This window comes from Gracilinanus agilis, chromosome 4, assembly GCF_016433145.1.
Source record: "Gracilinanus agilis isolate LMUSP501 chromosome 4, AgileGrace, whole genome shotgun sequence".
Lineage (NCBI taxonomy): Eukaryota > Metazoa > Chordata > Mammalia > Didelphimorphia > Didelphidae > Gracilinanus > Gracilinanus agilis.
In genome coordinates this window covers 208,369,842-208,387,289 of record NC_058133.1, presented here as the reverse complement: position 1 = coordinate 208,387,289, position 17,448 = coordinate 208,369,842, and the positions used below count along the sequence as shown (strand labels likewise).

General features: G+C 39.4%; 1 protein-coding gene across 1 annotated transcript in view; it reads right to left on the bottom strand.

Annotated features, from left to right (window-relative positions):
* Nucleotides 1-360: 360 nt before the first annotated feature.
* The window catches only part of TRIM47 (tripartite motif containing 47), a 32,632-nt gene continuing 15,544 nt past the window's right edge, over nt 361-17,448 (bottom strand). The window contains exon 7 of the mRNA XM_044675146.1: nt 361-447. Within this exon, the coding sequence (XP_044531081.1) occupies nt 361-447 (87 nt within the window). The remainder of the gene's footprint in view (nt 448-17,448) is intronic.

Genomic DNA, 17,448 nt, shown 5'->3' with positions numbered 1-17,448 from the left:
TTAACACTATAAGTATGATCTTGGGCAAGCCACTTTTATCCCAATTGCCTAGCTCTTGTTGTTCCTCTCTCATAAAAATGATACTAAGACAGAAGGTAAGGTTGTTTTTTTTTTAAGTTTTAATAGCTATTTATAGTTATTATAAAGAGATTTCCCCTTTTTCCTCAATAAATTCAACCATCTGCTGCCTTTGGTCATATATACATGCTTCTGAATGAAGCTGGAAGAAATCCTGAAGCTATGTTGACTGAGTTTAATAAAAAGAAATTGTTACTAACTGGGATATCACTGCTACAAGGCAATCCTTTTACATGTCCTCAATTAACTTGTGTAGAAAGAATCCACTCCCCTCCCCCCAGCTCATCCCACCTTGCTTCGTGACTGGATGTCATGTGAAGGCTCCAAACAGAGGTCACAGGTGAAGAGCTCTAGGAACATGGCCTGGAACTAAAGGTTACAGGTCCAGGTCAGGAGAAAGGATAACGTGTAGCATGAGACATGCCTGCTCTATTCCCTGGGAAGCTGCAGTGGAGCACCAGGGCTGAGAGAGACAGATCATGTGTCTGGGTTAGGTTAGATTAGTCTTAAATCTCTATATATCTGCTTTCTCTATTTCAAGTGATTATTACTAAACTCTGGAAATTAAGAACCTGGAGTTATTAATTTAAATCTAATAAACTCATTGGGCCACTAGCCACAGTAGCTCTTTCAAAACTTTTCATCCCTACTCAAAATGTTCATGGCTGTTTCACACCCCACTACTTCAGCTAGAACCTATCCATATTTACTGACAAATTGAGGCTACTCACTAAGAGCTCTCTTTTGTGTGCTCCTCATCTCAAATCACCCAATTTTTTTTTTTTTTTTATCCTGGGACTCCATTCTAGGAGCATAGGGCCACAACCAGTAGGCAATGGGTCACACAGTCGCTCTGGGTCACCCAGCTGGGAAGTGGCTGAGGCCGGGTTTGAACCTAGGACCTTTTCGTCTCTAGGCCTGGCTCTCAATCCACTGAGCTACCCAGCTGCCCCTACTTTAGGTTGCAGTTTCTTTAGCAGATGTAGTTTTTACAGGGTGGGGTTGCTAGCTCCACGCCCAACCCTCCTTCTTTTTCATCTGGGCTAGGGACCCGTCCTTGGCCCAGGAGTGGTAAGGGTGGGCAATAGGGGTCAAGTGACTTGCCCAAGGTCACACAGCTGGAAGTGTCCGAAGCCAGACTTGAACCTAGGACCTCCAGTCTCTAGGCCTGGCTCTCAATCCACTGAGCCACCCAGCTGGTATCACCCAATACCTTCTGCCATTATCTCCTCCTTTTACTCCTGCCTCATACAAAGAAGTGGACCATCTCCTTGCTAAGGCAAATCCCTCTCCATGCCCAGGGGATCCCATTCCCTTCCATCCCATCTTCTTCTTCATCATTCTTACTCTCACTTATCTTCAATATCTCCTTGTCTAGATCTACAAACTTGTCCATATCTCCTCAGCCTCAAAAACTCTCACTTGACCCATTCATCCTCATAGCTATCATCTCTATCTCTTCTCTCTTTAGTGGTTAAACTCCTTGAAAAGGCCATCTACAAAAGAAACTCCACTTCCTTTCCACTTGCTTTCTTTTTAACTCTCTTCATTATGACATGAATTCATTGAACTAAAATTGCTCTCTCCAAAGTACTAAAGATTTTTTAATTGCCAAATCTAATGATTTTTTTCAGTCCTCATCTTGGACTTCTCTGAAGCTCTTGACACCAACGTTTACCCTCTTCTCCTTGATGCCTTCTCTTCAGATTTCTTTGACACTACTCTGTTTTATTTCTTACCTGTCTGCTTCTTCTCAGTCTTCTTTGTTGGATCTTCATCCCCAAGTCATGCCTGATAAATGTAGGGTGTCCCGTAGGGTTATTTCCTGGGTCATTTTCTCTTGTCCTTCAATACTATCCTTGATGATCTCATTAAATTCCACAACTTCAATGAACATCCCTATGCTGATGATTCTCAGATCTATTTACCTGCTCTAATCAGTCTCCTGACTTCCAGACTCATGTCTCCAACTGCCTATTAGACATCTCAAACTGAATGTCCTATAGACATCATAAACTCAATGCATATAAAACTAAACTTGTTATTTCTCCCCAAAAAACTGTCCCCCACCCTGCACTTTCCTTTTATTGTCAAGGACACTATTCTCCCAGTTACCCATGCTCAAAACCTAGGTGGCATTCTTTGCTCCTTACTCTCTTTCATCCTCATATCCAACATGTTGCCAAAGGCTGTCAATTTTACCTTTATAATACCTCTTGAATATGCTTCTATCTTTCCTCTGATGGTGCCACCATCCTGGTGTAGGCCTTAATCACTTCATGCCTGACTATTGCAATAGACTGCTTGGTTGGTCTCCCTGCCTTATCTCTCCCCATTTCAGTCCATCCTCTACTTATCTGTCAAACTGGTCTCCTAAAGAAAGGATCTGACCAGGCTATTCCTCCTATACAATAAACTTCAGTGGTTTCTTGTCACCTTCAGATTCAAATATAAAATCCTCTACTTAGCAAATCCCTTCACAACTTGGCTGTCTCTACTTTTCTACTTTTTATTTTATTTTATTTTTTAATAATCTTTACCTCCTGTTTTAGAATACATACTAAGTATAGGTTCCAAGACAGAAAAAACAGTTAAAGACTAAGCAGTTGGGATCAAGTGACTTGCCTAGGGTCACACTGTTAGGAAGTATCCAAGGACATATTTGAATCTAGGACCTCCCATCTCCAGGCCTGGCTCTCAATCTACTGAATCACCTAGCTAAACAACCCCACACACCCCCCACACACTTTTTTTTCCTTTCTACACTTCTTATACTTTTCTCTGCTCCCTGTCCCACCTAATCCTTGATCAACTAACACTGGCCTTCTTGCTGTTCCTCCAACAAGATAAACATCTACTGATTCAGGGTACTTTTTTCTGGCTGTTCCCCAGTCCTAGAATTCTCTCCTTCCTCATTTCTGCCTTCCAGCTTTCCTGGCTTCCTTTTAAGTTCTAGCTAAAATCTCACCTTCTAAGAAAAGTTTTTTCTGATCTCTTTCAATGCTAGTGCCTTTCCTCTATTCATTATCTCTAATTGATCTTGTATATATCCTGTTTGTATGCTTGTTTTCATATTTTCTCTACCATTAGATTTGTGAGCTCCTTGTGAGCAATGACTATATTTTGCCTTTCTTTGTATCACTGGGGCTTAATACAATGCCAGGCACTTAATAAATGCCTACCAGCTGACTATCACCAAACTGTTCTTTAGTTTTTGCAGACATGTTTGTCTTGGGATTTCAGGCTGAGCAACCTTCAGTTCCTGCCAAAGTCCAAAAACTATTTCTTTAAGACTTTCTATAAATGCATTCATCTTATCTTTTCTTTTTTAAAAATGTCTTATTATTTAAATTTTATTTCTAGCATTTTATTATATCTTGTTTCTATCCAGGGACTTCCTGAATTGATTTAGAATTTATTTAAAAATATATATATACATCATAATTTTTCTTATTATGTATGTGGGTTTTAAATTTAAATTAGTATTATATTTTATAAAGTTTGTTAATAAATAAAGTAAAAAGCTAGCTAAAAAGGTGTTAACCCAGCTGCGCTCATGGAGAGGAAAGAGAGCCAGAAGAGGCAGAGCCTCAGAACTTATACAATTGTGAACAAAGGGAAAAGCATTCTGTGTAATACAGAAAGGAATTTTGGGTAATGTAGTTTTAGGAGTTCAAGATATTTCTAACTATACATTCCCCTCTGTGATCCTTTGGGAGACCAGTCTCCCCAAAGGGATCATTTTAAACACAATCAACTTAAAAATTGCAAAATTTGTGGATAAAAGGAAATGAGAACAAAACCAATGATTGTTAGGTTGACAAAAAGCCAATTTGGGGGAAGTCCCTTTTGGCATAAAAGTATACATTCAAAACAAATGCATTCAACCCCCCATAGTTCAATTTACTACAACTGAAAGTTCACCCTGAATCTTCTGGTGCAGCGTGTAGTCTCTATAGGCATCTTCATGGTGCCTTCTCCAAACAGTTTACTTTCTGAATTCTGGGATGTAGTGTCTTGTTCTAAATTAGGCTCAAATTCAAATCAAAGTTCAAAACAATAACATAGTCCCCACTGAGGAGAATAATAATACATTCCCCCCCCTGAGGAAGATAAAGGGATACACATAGGAATCACACAGGGATACATGGTCAAGTCATAAGGCATATGAATCAATTATCAAAAATATCAAAGAATCCAAAGAAATTAAAAAATAACTTCTGAGTGTAATATAGAATATCAAAAATGTGAAAAAATTCTAGGAAAAGGGAAAAAAATTCACAAATCACAACAGGTTCTTGTAATCATCCATGTCCCATAAGCTTTGCAATGACAATCACTCACTAACCTAATTTAGCAGCCTGGACTACAGTAAGTTGTCACATTATGAAAGAAAATAGAAAAAGAGACTAGATCTCGAAACAAATGGGAAATAACATTTCCCGGTTTGACCCTTTTCTTCACTTTCCAGGATAACAGGATAATTCAATGTTATGTATTTGATATAGGGTGTGATACAAAGAATTCCTACATTTAACACATATTAAATAGCCTCAGCCTTGAGTCTCACACATGATCAAGTCCTTGTGTTCTTTCCGCAGAATGCCATCAATTCCTGTAGGATTGGTCTGGTTTCTTTTATCTTTGTGCTTGTTTGGCACTTTACAGGTCAACTTCTGTGCTCCTTTGTGGTCTGTTTCTCTTTGATTCAGACATATTCATTGAGTAAACCTCTCATAATATTTAAATAACAACTAGTGGCATGTTGCCATAGTTCAAACGTTTTTGGTTATGCAATTTATATGCTAGGCAAATGGACATCTTAGCTTATTCTATTGCAAAAATCAAAACAGTTAAAAAATTCTTTTCAATACTGGTGACAGGTGCTCCAAATGCAAAAAAAAAAAAGTGAGAGAAAAAATCAAATACTATATGATACATGTAGGAAGAAAAATGAAAAATATTAAAAATGTATACTTTTCACAATCACAGAGGGAAAATATAGAGTCTACTTTCCAAAAAATAAGATTCATTTCTTCTTTAACTTGCCATGATCCACAATATGAGTGCAAATGAGGTAAATAAAGCAATGTGAGTGCAAATGAGGTAGGTAAAGCAATAATACATTTAAAAAAATGTAAAAAATAACACAAAAGGCACAAAATGTTACAAAAGGTACAGCAAGTCAATATAGGTCACTAAAACAGATATTCTTCTTTGAAGTAGTATATGTGTTGTCCTATAAGGGCAATTTGTTCAAGTACAAGGATCAACCAAATACAGTGCAAGAAAATAGTACAAATCCAGCAATAGGGAAATCTTAAATACAATCAATGGTCAAATAAAATCAGTGGTCAAATATAATAAGTACAGGCAATTATTCATTATCAACAGAAGGTACTCATTTTACATGGCTACAATGAATCCATGAATCCCTCTCCCCAACTTTAATGGATGTTGGTATAGTCAATAGGTGTGTAAATGGAATTAGCTCTAGCCCATTTATAGTTAAAATCTAGCTACCAGAGATAATGTCATCCCCACCTCCCTTAGTGGGTAGGGGAGATGAGTTACCCACACGTGACAATAAGTAACAAATTAAAAACAAGGAACTGCCCTTTGGGCAGTCCAAATCAGTGTAGAGGCTGCCATTTGTCTACTTGAATTAGAGGTGGACCCACAGGAAGTGATGAGAGACACTATCTCTTCAAGTATGTTGGTTACTTCCTGTTGGGGCAGTTCCTGCTTTGAACTTGGTGCTGAAGGATCTCAGCTGAGTCCTCAGGCTGCTTCTACTCTGAATTGTCACATGGGTAAGTTAGGTTGACTTCCTTGGCCTACCTTGGCATTTTCCAGACTCTCTACCTTAAGTAGGCCTCTTGCCTTATGGCGTGTAATCTAGTTAATTAGCCTTTTAACCCTCACTCTACGTCCATCCTCTGCAGGCCCAGACTAGCCTCTCCCTCTCTCTATTTCCCTTGCCTTCTACCTTTCCTAACTGTAAATAAATTACCTTAAACCTGATCCTGACTTGGGTCTATTTTAATTATGGAATCAATCTGAATTATTGATTCCTGGCAGCCATACCTTAAATATATATCTATATAATACCTAAAATTTCCCTCTTACATAGGACTTAGAATGATCTGTCATAAGCAGATTCAGTCAACCCAGTGCATTTGAAATTCTTTATGTACACGCTATCATCTGGGTTCAAATCACGAAGCGAGAAATCAATGGGGCCTACCTGAACAGCAACTCCAGAGTCGTGGAATTCTTGTAGCTTAGTTTGTAATTGTCTGATATATGTGGCAATGTTTGTATCTCCTTCTAACAATAACATATAGGCAGGGTTAAATAGTTGTGCCTGAATAGGTGGATGTCCAAATAACATCTCTAATGGTGAGATGTGTAAATCACCTCTGAGTTGGCTTCTAAAAAAAAATAAGGCTAGAGGTAGAATTTGGTGCCATTTTAAATGAATCTCTGTGCACAATTTGCCAATCATAGTTTTAAGTTCTTTATTCATTCTTTCAATTTGGCCAGAGCTCTGGGGATGATAAGGTATATGAAATTTAGGAGTTATCCCCAGATATGAATAAATTTTCGATAAGACCAAATCAGTAAAATGAGTTCCTTTATCTGAATCAACATGCTGGCAGGCCAAAATGAGGAATAATTTCTTTCAAAAGGACTTTGGCAACAAAAGCCGTTGTGATGTAGGAAACACTTTAGGCCACCTGGACATGTACCTGTTTTAGTTTTTCTCTTCTTCCTTTAGTTCTGCCTGTATCAGGCAGATAAACTTCTTTAATACCAAAGGTTAAGGCCAACCAGTAAGCCCTAAAGTAATTTAAAAAATAGATTAATGTTGGCAACCAGATTTAAAATGGGAAATACTTCCTGTCTATTTAAAATCATTGACTTCCTTCTAGGCTTAAAGGGATTAGAGTAATAATTAGAAGGAAGAGGTCTCTTTGATCACTTAAATTCATTTTTGGCCAACGGGACAAAGGATCTTTGAAAATGATTGTTAAAGTGGGATTGAATGGCTTATGAAAATAATTCTCTATGAATGTACTGGATTAAATGACTATTGTTCTGTGTGATGAAGCAAATTGCAAAAAGAACATTTATATTTTCTTAAACACTGTAACTATGGTTTATCATACTGATAAAATTTTCTGGTTCAAGATCTCTATAATTACTTACCAGTTTGGACATTTTGTTCTCTTAACAGAAAAATGCTTAGATTAGAATAATTTCAAATGAATAAAAAACTGTTTCTGAAAGGCTTGTGCCAATTATATAGAGTATGATACAAAATTTTTTCATAAATTCCTTTTCCTGGCCCAGGATGTTGTTCATGGAGGCCCAAAACTCTTAGAGAAAATTACTTTCTACCCAGTATAAGAATCGCCCCCCAAATTAAGGCCATCATGAGGTCCCTGTCTCCCACTCCCACCTGTTTAGTGGATCCTCAGTAGACCTTCCCCACTGGGTTGAGAAAATCTGTTTTATTCCCTCAAACTTCATCCCTTCTTTATGCTTTCTTCAGAGATGCTTATATTCTGAGCTTTTATTAGGAGTTTTTCTCTTTAAAGCTTTGGTTCTTTTGCCTTTTTTCATATTCCCTCATCATTTACTTAATGGCTTCTTCCCCTTTTCTGGTGGATATATTTTTAAGGCTATCCTATAAAGCTGTATGAGTTGGTTTACCAGCCTGTCCTTTCCAGTACCTTCTGGTGGGACAGAACTGGCCCCCATTGTTTCACTACCTTTTCCCTCAGCCCCAGTGCAGCTATACATGATGACCCCTGCCACAGTTCCTCCTTTAGCACCTCCCCTTTTTCTTCTCACAGTTTGGCTGGTTCAGCATCTGCCATTTTTTGTTTTTCATTTTGAGGTGGGGAGGGTAGGAAGGCTTTTTAGTCAGTCTTTGTAAACTTATGGGATGCTGACTTGCCACAGTAAGATGACAGCACCTTTTCAGCCCCTCTACCATCTCCTCATGTGGTTGAAAAGAGCCAATGTCTGATACTTGGGTGGTAAGAAACAGATGGGAGCTTAATGTGCTGGCAGATAAATCATGGGTGGGGGGTCCCAGGGCTCAAGCCTGTCCTTCTGGGAACACAGAGCTTCATGGGGAAGGGGTGTTAGGTGAAATGGATAAGGATCTTACTTTGTTGGAGTTCTCTCCTTTCTGTCCAGTGGATTAAACTGCAATTGTTCTATATTTGATGCATAATTCCTCCTTTTTTGAGGGTTATTAAGTTTAAGAGGTTTGGAAAAAGCAATTAATATTGCTGGTCACTTGACCCAGAAGATTGACCATATCTTTTTTTTTTCTTTTTTAAACCCTTATCTCCTGTCTTGAAATATAGTGTGTGTTGGCTCCTGTCTTGAAAAATAGTGTGTACTGGCTCCAAGGCAAAAGAGTGGTAAGGGCTAGGCGATGGGGATTAAGTGACTTGCCCAGTGTCATGCTAGGAAGTGTCTGAGGTCACATTTGAACCCAGGACCTCTGATTTCTAAATCCACTAAATCCACAGGAATTGTTTCCTAGGTCCCCAAAGTGCTCTAGAATTACCCCTTGAGGGGTTGTATGGAAAGTTATGCTGATTCAGAGATATCAGTCTTTGTCAGTCCTGCTTGTCAGTCATTGTTAGGATTGGCTCTGTTAAGGGAGATGTCACCCAGTCTACAATTTGTATTACCTGTTAGCCTGCACATACCTCATCCACTAGGCTGACATGAATGTATCAGAATTCTCTTAATCTCATTTCAAAAACTATCAATAGGTGGCAGCTAGGTGGTTTAGTGGATTAAGAGCCAGACCTAGAGATGGAAGGTCCTGGGTTCAAATCCAACCTCAGACACTTCCTAGATGTGTGACTCTGGGCAAGTCACTTAACCCCCATTGCCTAGCCATTACCACTCTTCTGCCTTGGAACCAATATACAGTATTGATTCTAAGATGGAACATAAGGGTTTAAAAAAAAAGTTATCAATAAAAGTTGGCTCCATTTTGAGTTTCTTGCTGATCTCTAATGACAAGCCCATCGATGTGTTGCTACCTTGATGTATTTTTTTTCAAACATTTATTAATATTCATTTTTAACATGGTTACATGATTCATGCTCCTCCTTTCCCCTTCACCCCCCCCCACTTCCCCCACCCATGGCCGATGCGCATTTCCACTAGTTTTGTCATGTGTCCTTGATCAAGACCAATTTCCAAATTGTTGGTAGTTGCATTGGTGTGGTAGTTTACCTTGATGTATTTTAATAAACTTTTAATTCTCTTTTTCTTGAATTTTCCCCTTTTAATAAGGGAAGAAGCATGAACAAAATTTTCCTTTTAACAGTTGGGGATGTCTTTCTGATGCTATTCCTCATGAGAATTCAATAGTGTTCTCATCAAGATTATCAGTTGAAAATCGATTGATTTTTAGAACAGGGTATTTACTAAGATAATATAATTGATACAAAACAATTCCCCAAAGTCTATGGCATACTCCTTTACAAGGATCTACAGAATCCAGGGGGAAATGAACTCAAGCTTAGAGATCATATGTGACAAAGAGATAATTTGAAAATCTTGTGTTGTACCCAAATTTTAATATCTAACCCAGGTTTGGTTGTGGCCAGAGGAATCACACTGACAATGCAACATGTAAGAAGAGGCTCATTCTTTACTAGCAATAATAGCTAGGGTCGCTAGGCAGAGAGGCAACCAACCCAGAGGCTTCTTTAGCCAGGGGTTTATATAGAAATGTTTGGGGAAGGGGGTTGGTGCATACATAATCATCTGGGTAGTGTCTGGGACAGGTGGTCAGGAAGCACCTGGGGGAGGGGGTGTTTCAGGGTCAGGGGTCAGGAAGCTTTTGGCAAATATTCATTAAGGAGGTAAACATCTCATCAGGGCTGTAAACATTCCTCAAGAAGGTAAATAAGATAGCTTCATGCTGGACAACATTTTAGGCTTATCATAGGGGGAGATAAGGAAGACAGTGCTGGGAAACATTGGGGGCTGGGGGTAGCTTGCCCAGGCTAGAAATAGTTCAGTAGTCTGTCAGACTGATTTTTAAGTCCAACACTTGGTCACTAGAAGTCCTCTCATTTATGTAATGATTAAAAAGTTCAGCAGAGGCACAATGTAGTTTCTTCTTTGGGCAGAGAGATGAGTCTGTCTTTTCTGACAGTTGCCTCTCAATGCAGATGCTGTGTGCCAGCTGCTGCAGTCCTGGAAAAGTGGTTGTCTGTGGGAAAATGCAAACTTCAAAATTATTTAGACCTCTGAAGCATCCCAGGTCCTTTTCCTCCAGATATAGAATTAGTTTGGCTTGTGAACTTATCTTCTATTTTTTAGAAGACCCAGCGGACATGCCCAGATTTCCTCTGCCCATCTAGTTCATCCAAGACAGGTTTACTCTTAATCTAAAGACTTTGATTTGATCAATTAATTGAGTCTTCTCTTCACCTCATTAAGGTATCAGGGCATCTTATTACTTTAATGGCATAGGCTGTCTTGAGTGGTTTGCTCAATCAATTTTTCCCTTATACAAATAAGCAATTAAGGAAATAAAATGTCCAAATGTCCACTGTATTATGCAACAAGATGGGGAAAGATATCTTTCCTCTCAGCTATACCTCCTCCCAACAGATTGGACAGAAAACAGGAAGTCGTTGGAAAGGTAAACAGAAGACAACTTTCTAACCTCCAGGACAGCAGTGGAGAAAATGGTGCTCTTCCCTTAGGTTAAGTATCTCACTGACCATATGCCTATTTTTTGTCTGGATCTGCTTTCAGTTACTTGGCTTCAGGCCCTGACTTGGCCTCATTCTCTACTATCCTCTCCTTGTGTTCTTCCTGTGTCTAGTCCACACTTGGGTGGCCTGGATGGAAGGCCTCATCCTGATCCTCCATTAGCCACACATGGCAGCCTCTCCTCCTACCTTGCTTCTCTACGTGGTTTCTTATTTGTAGAAATTACTTCAAGGTCAGAAACCATGAGAACTTGGAAAATTCCAGATGGCAAATATTTCTACTCCAACATGACTCAGTGGTAATGATTTAGTAGAAGAGACAAGAAAGAGTATAACAATTACAACAACAATAACAACTAACATCTATTTAGTATTTTAAGGTTTGAAAAACCAAAATATATTTAAAAAAAAACATTTTTTAAAAAAAGAAACATATCTCCAACCTCTGGGGTGTATTGGGTGTTTTAGGAAGGACTAGCACCTCCAGTGAGGACTTGCAGAGCCCTCATTCACCTTTAGTATCCATTTTTCACCCAGCTCTCTACCAGTGGCTGTAAGGAGCATATAGCACACACACATACACACACACACACACACACACACACACACACACACACACACACACACACACTAAAACTGCCTTCACAGATGGATCAAACCAGGTGGAGAGTAACAAACAGGCCTCAAACCTGTCGGTGAGTTAGGGGGATGTCTATTCCAACCCAGCAAAATGGGCTGATGAGAACAATCTGTTCCAACAGCCATGAGGGCTGCTGAAGTAGGCATTGTGGAGAGCTTAGAGATGGGTCAGATATCAAGGATGCCAGGGTCCTGACTTTTGCCCTGTCACCAGACTTCAATGACTCTGGAAGAAGGAGTGAGGCTGAAGACTTTGTGTGATTCTGTCTCACTTAAATCCAATCACCCTCAAATCAAACCAAGGACAAACAACAATAATAATCTAATGATTCTCTAAACTGGCTGGGGTGATAGGGCTAAAGATGGTCTATAATTGTCCAATAGAGTTTATATGTTGGATTGTTTTGTTTAACTACAGTTGCTTTATCATACAGGAGGGTTCCAGGGCTATATAAAGAGTTTTGGTAAGTGACAGCAATATTTTGTTAAAATACAGATGAAATATTTAAAGTTTTTCACTTTATTTTTCAATTATAAGAATTTCTTTCATCCTATCTCCTGTTTAAAATGGAAATAAAACCTTTAAAATAAGTATCTGTAGTCAAGCAAAACAAATTTCCACATTGTCCATATCCCAAAATGGATACCTCATTCAGTATCTTGAATATTTGTTATTTTAAAAATTTTTTCCAGATTATGTCAATACAATTTTAATAATCGTTTTCTAACATTTTGTGATCCGTTTCTCTCCTTTCCATTCACCACCCCCTCTTCCTGAGATTCCAGGTAATATAATATAGGTTGCACATGTATTGTCATGCATATATTGTCATAATCATTGTGTTGAGAAAAAAAGACATACATGACTTATACTAGAAAAAAATCCATAAAGGAAATAAAGTGAAAAACAGTACTGCATCTTGAATCTTGAATCACTTCTTAGCCAAGAGGTGGCCAGCATAGTTCATCATTAGTTCTTTGGTGCCATGGTTAATTATTGCATTGATCAGTCTTTTGAAATTGTTAACTGTACAATTTAGCTATTGTATAAATTGTCACTTCATTCTGAATCAGTTCACAGAGGTTTTCCCAGATTTTTCTGAAATCATCCCTTTCTTCATTTCTTGTGGCACAATGGCATTTTATTAGAATCAGTTATTTCCTCCACTACTTAGATGGTCATCCCCTTAATTTCTAGTTCTTTGCCACTAGATTTCTATAAATCTTTTTCCTCCTTCAATCTCTTTAAGGTATAGGCCTAGTTGTGATATTACTGGGTCAAAGAATATGCACAGTTTAGTGATTTTTGGGGCATAGTTCTGTGAGGATCATTTTGATACTTTTACTCAATTTAATCAATATTTACTCAGTTCATTGTGATTTAATGAGTATCAATGAGTGTTTTAGTGGATTAAACAGAATAGGATTAAGTTTGATTATGTAAATTTAGTTATGTTAGTTAATACTGCCAGAATAAGCATTATGTAGTTTGGAATGAATTAACCTATCATGTAACATTGGTGATACTTTTCATGTACCAATAATCATAGTAATTGTATTTGATTTATTAGCTAGATTTATGCTACAGAAGATAGACCTGTTATCAGGATTTATCTATGAACTCCCTCCCACTTCTAAGTAAGTAAATAGATACGGTTCACACCTCTGAATCATCCTCACCACTCCTAAGTGACCTTTGCTTTAAAACCACAACTTCCTAAGAATCCTGATTTCAAATCCTGAATTCTGGGGAATGTTGTTGACCAAACCCCTGCTGAAATAGCCAGATGACCTTGCAGAAGGCCCAAAGCCTTGTTGATTAGGGTCTCATGGTCTGTGGAAAGTCTGATGACAGGATATTAGTAGTTGATGACCTGTGAAAAGCCTTGTTGACAAAATAGTTATGATAAATGTACATGTCCCTTAGAATCATAGGGTTTCCTATCCTTCTAAAGTCACAGAATTGTGCAACCCCATTCTATCTGTGGTAACCTTTCAAATGCTATAAAACCCCAGGAATCCTGACAATAGGGGTCCTTGGTCTTGAGGAAGGTTTTGGACACAGTTGATTAAGAACCACTGGACTCCCTAATTGAATATGCTCAACTCTATTTCAGTGATTTTTGTTACAGGTTGGATATTTTTGGCCCAACAGACCAAAATTGTTTTCCTGAATGACAAGACCAATTTACAGTTCTATCAATAGTTCATTATTGTGCCAAACTTTTTTTTTTTAATCAGTCCTTGAACTCCCTCAAAGAAAATGAATCAAAATTCCCTGTCCACTGCTTAAAACTCACAATTCTTGCTGAGTGGGAATAAAACACATTTTACTTCACCTAATGTAGCTCAGCCTTTCTTAGTACACATATACTTTCTCACTGTGGTGGGCTAAGGGAAAAGAAACAAAGAAGGCACATGCATTTTTGTTTTTGTTTTTTTTGTTTTTTTTTTTTAACCCTTTATTTCTGTGTATTGACTTATAGGTGGAAGAGTGGTAAGGGTAGGCAATGGGGGTCAAGTGACTTGCCCAGGGTCACACAGCTGGGAAGTGTCTGAGGCCGGATTTGAACCTAGGACCTCCAGTGTCTAGGCCTGGCTCTTAATACACTGAGCTACCCAGCTGCTCCCAGCACATGCATTTTTATGAAGTGTTGCTCAGTCATTTTCAATCCTGCCTGACTCTTCATGACCCTATTTGGGGTTTTCTTGGCAAAAGTATTGCAGTTGTTTGACATTTCCCTCTTCAGCTAATTTTGTAGATGTAGAGATTGTAGAGAGATGTAGAGATCTTGAAGCTGCCCAGCAGCTCCACGAAGATTCCTAGTGGGTCGGACACTCAGAAAGAGGAACCAAGGACTGAGTGAAAATGGGTTACTGATTAAGTACTAGTGGAAAGAGAACGTAAGGCGAGAATAAAGACACACAGACACAGAGAGTTTTGGCATAAGATAGACAGACAGCAAGTAAGCTCTGGTGGTCAAGAGCTCAGATGGTTCAGAGCTCTGATGGTCAAGAGCTTCCATCGTCCAGAGCTCTCTTCTCAACTGTCATATAGCTACTTTTATTGGGGTTACAACCGTATGTGGTGGGAAGGGGAGAGTCAAGTGGTCTGATACATACCTATAAACTGTTGGAACCTGAAATAACAGGTAGAGCAAACATCTAGATCAGGAATCCATGAGGCCTAAGGTCTTGATACAAATGCTGATTGATTGAAGGTAAGGCAAGGAGACTGAGATAACTGACCAGTCTTCCAGAGTGTAGCCTTAGGGAAGGGCTAGGAGTTTGACAAGGTTGAGGTTCAGTTTAACTCAAGATTACAGAAATCAATCATAAGTAATACAAGAGTCAGTTTTTGAGCACTCTTAAAATAATATCAAGATTAATATATACCTGGATTGCTACATATCTATAGATATAGATTGAGGCAACCAGGGTTAAGTGACTTGCCTAGAGTCACACAGCTAGGAAATGTCTAAGGTCAGATTTGAACTCAGGAAGACTCATCTTCCTGACTCCAGGCCTGGCATTCTATCTACCAAACCACCTAACTGTGCCTATTTTTATGAAAATTTATTAAAAAAGAAAATGTATTAGCAATTTTGGAAGAGTGAGGAGGATCTCTGATCCACACAATGGCCTTCCACAATTCCAGAGGATTTAAGCTACTCATTTCCTGATGATAATAATAATTCATAACAATAATAGATAGCATTTCTATACTACTTACTATGTGCCAGGCACTATACTAAGTGCTTTTCAATGATTATCTCATTTGATCCTCACAACAACTCTGGAAGGCAGGTGTTGTTATTATCCTCATTTTACCATTGAGAAAACTGAGGTTTGACCAACTTGCCCAGGGTCACACAGCTAATAAATGTCAATGGCTAGATCCGAACTCATGTCTTCCTGACTCCAGGCTTGGCTTGCTATCTATTGCCCCATCTAGCTGCCTCACTCTAAATTTTTTTTTTTCCTGGACATGACCAAATTTTTGTTTTGCTTGACTATGCATGTTTGTAATAGCTTTTGTTTTTCTTTCTTTCTCAAAGGAGGGTTGGGATGGGAATGAAGGAATGCAGACCTGAAAATAAAATTAAATTTGATTAAAAAAAAGAAAGTTTATTGAACTAGAAGAAGAGGGACAAAGAAACAGTAAGAGGAGAAGATACTTTTTCCTAATTCTATTTCTCAAAGCCTATTGTGATGGAAGAAGGGCAGAACACAGACAAGAAGAATGGCATAGGCTTATAGCTGATTTGTTAGTAGATTTCTTGGAAATTTGGAAAGCGTTTTTCCTATGTAAATATTATAAAATAGGGCACAGTTTTCCAAAATACTTTTTAAAAACATGTAATCAGTTTTTTGGGGAGAGCTCCTCAGAAAACAGTTTAGGACCCAGAGCTGCCTGTGAGCAAGGAAGCTTCCTTTTCGGAGTTCTCTCAGCAATGAGGGCTTATATTTAACTTGATAGCAAACTACCCAGAGTGCTGGTTTGGACCTCCACCTTGAAGGAGGCTGGTAGATAGAGGGAAAACACAGTAAATAAGTGAGAGAAAGCAAGAGAAAGGGAAAGAGGGAGGAGGGGAAGTGAGAGAAGAAGGGAGCAAATGGGGGGAGGGAGGGAGAGACTGTGGATTAATTTAGGGACAGATGGAGAATGACAATCATTTGGTGCCCGCCCAGTGTGAGCCTGCATACACTCAAATATACCATCCGAGGTTAAGCTAGTGACATCAAGCATTACTACTCTCAGGGACTGAATCCTGGGATCAGCCAGAGACTTTCAGAAATGCAGAAAGCTGTGGAGAGGCTGCCTTTTAGTTGGAGGGGTTATTCTCTTGCTTTAAAAGCCCCCCAGTGGAGGACTGATTGGAGGGGGGGGTCCGTAACACTGCTCCCCACTCCTCACCCTTATCCACTTGAAACAGCAGCCCAGGGCAGCTGATAAAACCGCTCTATTTTAAAGCACACCATATGGCTTTCAATACTTTCCCAGCATACGCGGGTCTTTGTAATAGCCATCGAAGCGGTGCCAATTCTGCTCCCTTGAATGCTAGCAATGAGCGTGGGAACCGCGGGAGGACAAAAACCTGCGAGATCAGCAGATTTAGAGTTTTGGGGTTTGTGCCTAAGTTAACACTACGAAGAGAGAGCTCTGGCTGGGTATTCCAGCATTAAGAGGAACAATAGTTTATTTGAGGAAGAACCAGATATTTCTAGTACACATGGGTCCAGTAAAGGGGAGGCTTGGAGCAGGAGGATTGGGAAAGAAACTGACATCTCGCCTTTGCCCAGAAACCCCCAGCGGGATTGAAAACGAGGCTGAAGGGAAGAGGGGGCGGGGGACGGGGGGGTGGGGTGGGGTGGTGGTGGGGGGAAGGATAGGGGGAGGTGTACGAGCATGCTCAATCCGCCCTGGTTTAGTGGATTACTGACAGCTCAGCAGACTGCGCTCACTGGCACCCCCTGGTGGTTATATATATAACTGAAAGGGACTGGATTGTTTTATACCTTTCCAGTAAAGGTGGATGCTGAGAGTCTAAGCAAGGTATTATGAACTTAAGAAGAAAATGGCAAATCACTCCAAAATCTTTGCTGTGAAAACTGTGTAACTCTGGGCAAGTCCCTTTTGGCCTCAATTTCCTCATCTGTCAAATGAGCTGAAGAAGGAAATGGCAAACTGTTATAGGGGTGCAAATGGTAAACCCCTGGGTTCGGGAAGGAAACCTTTCTCAAGAATGAGAGGACTCCAAACTTAGCTTAAAAGTAAAAATAAATATTTATTAGTAAGATAGGATTAATGGCCAGCAAGACAGCATGAGTGGAACAGCTATGGGAGGCTGCCCCCCCCAAGTCCCCCAGTTCTTAGCTTTTTATCTTCTTTCCAGTAGTGTGGACGTGACTCCTTGCACTCAGGCATTCTGTGGGTGCGGGGTCTGTCCAAGATCCTCAG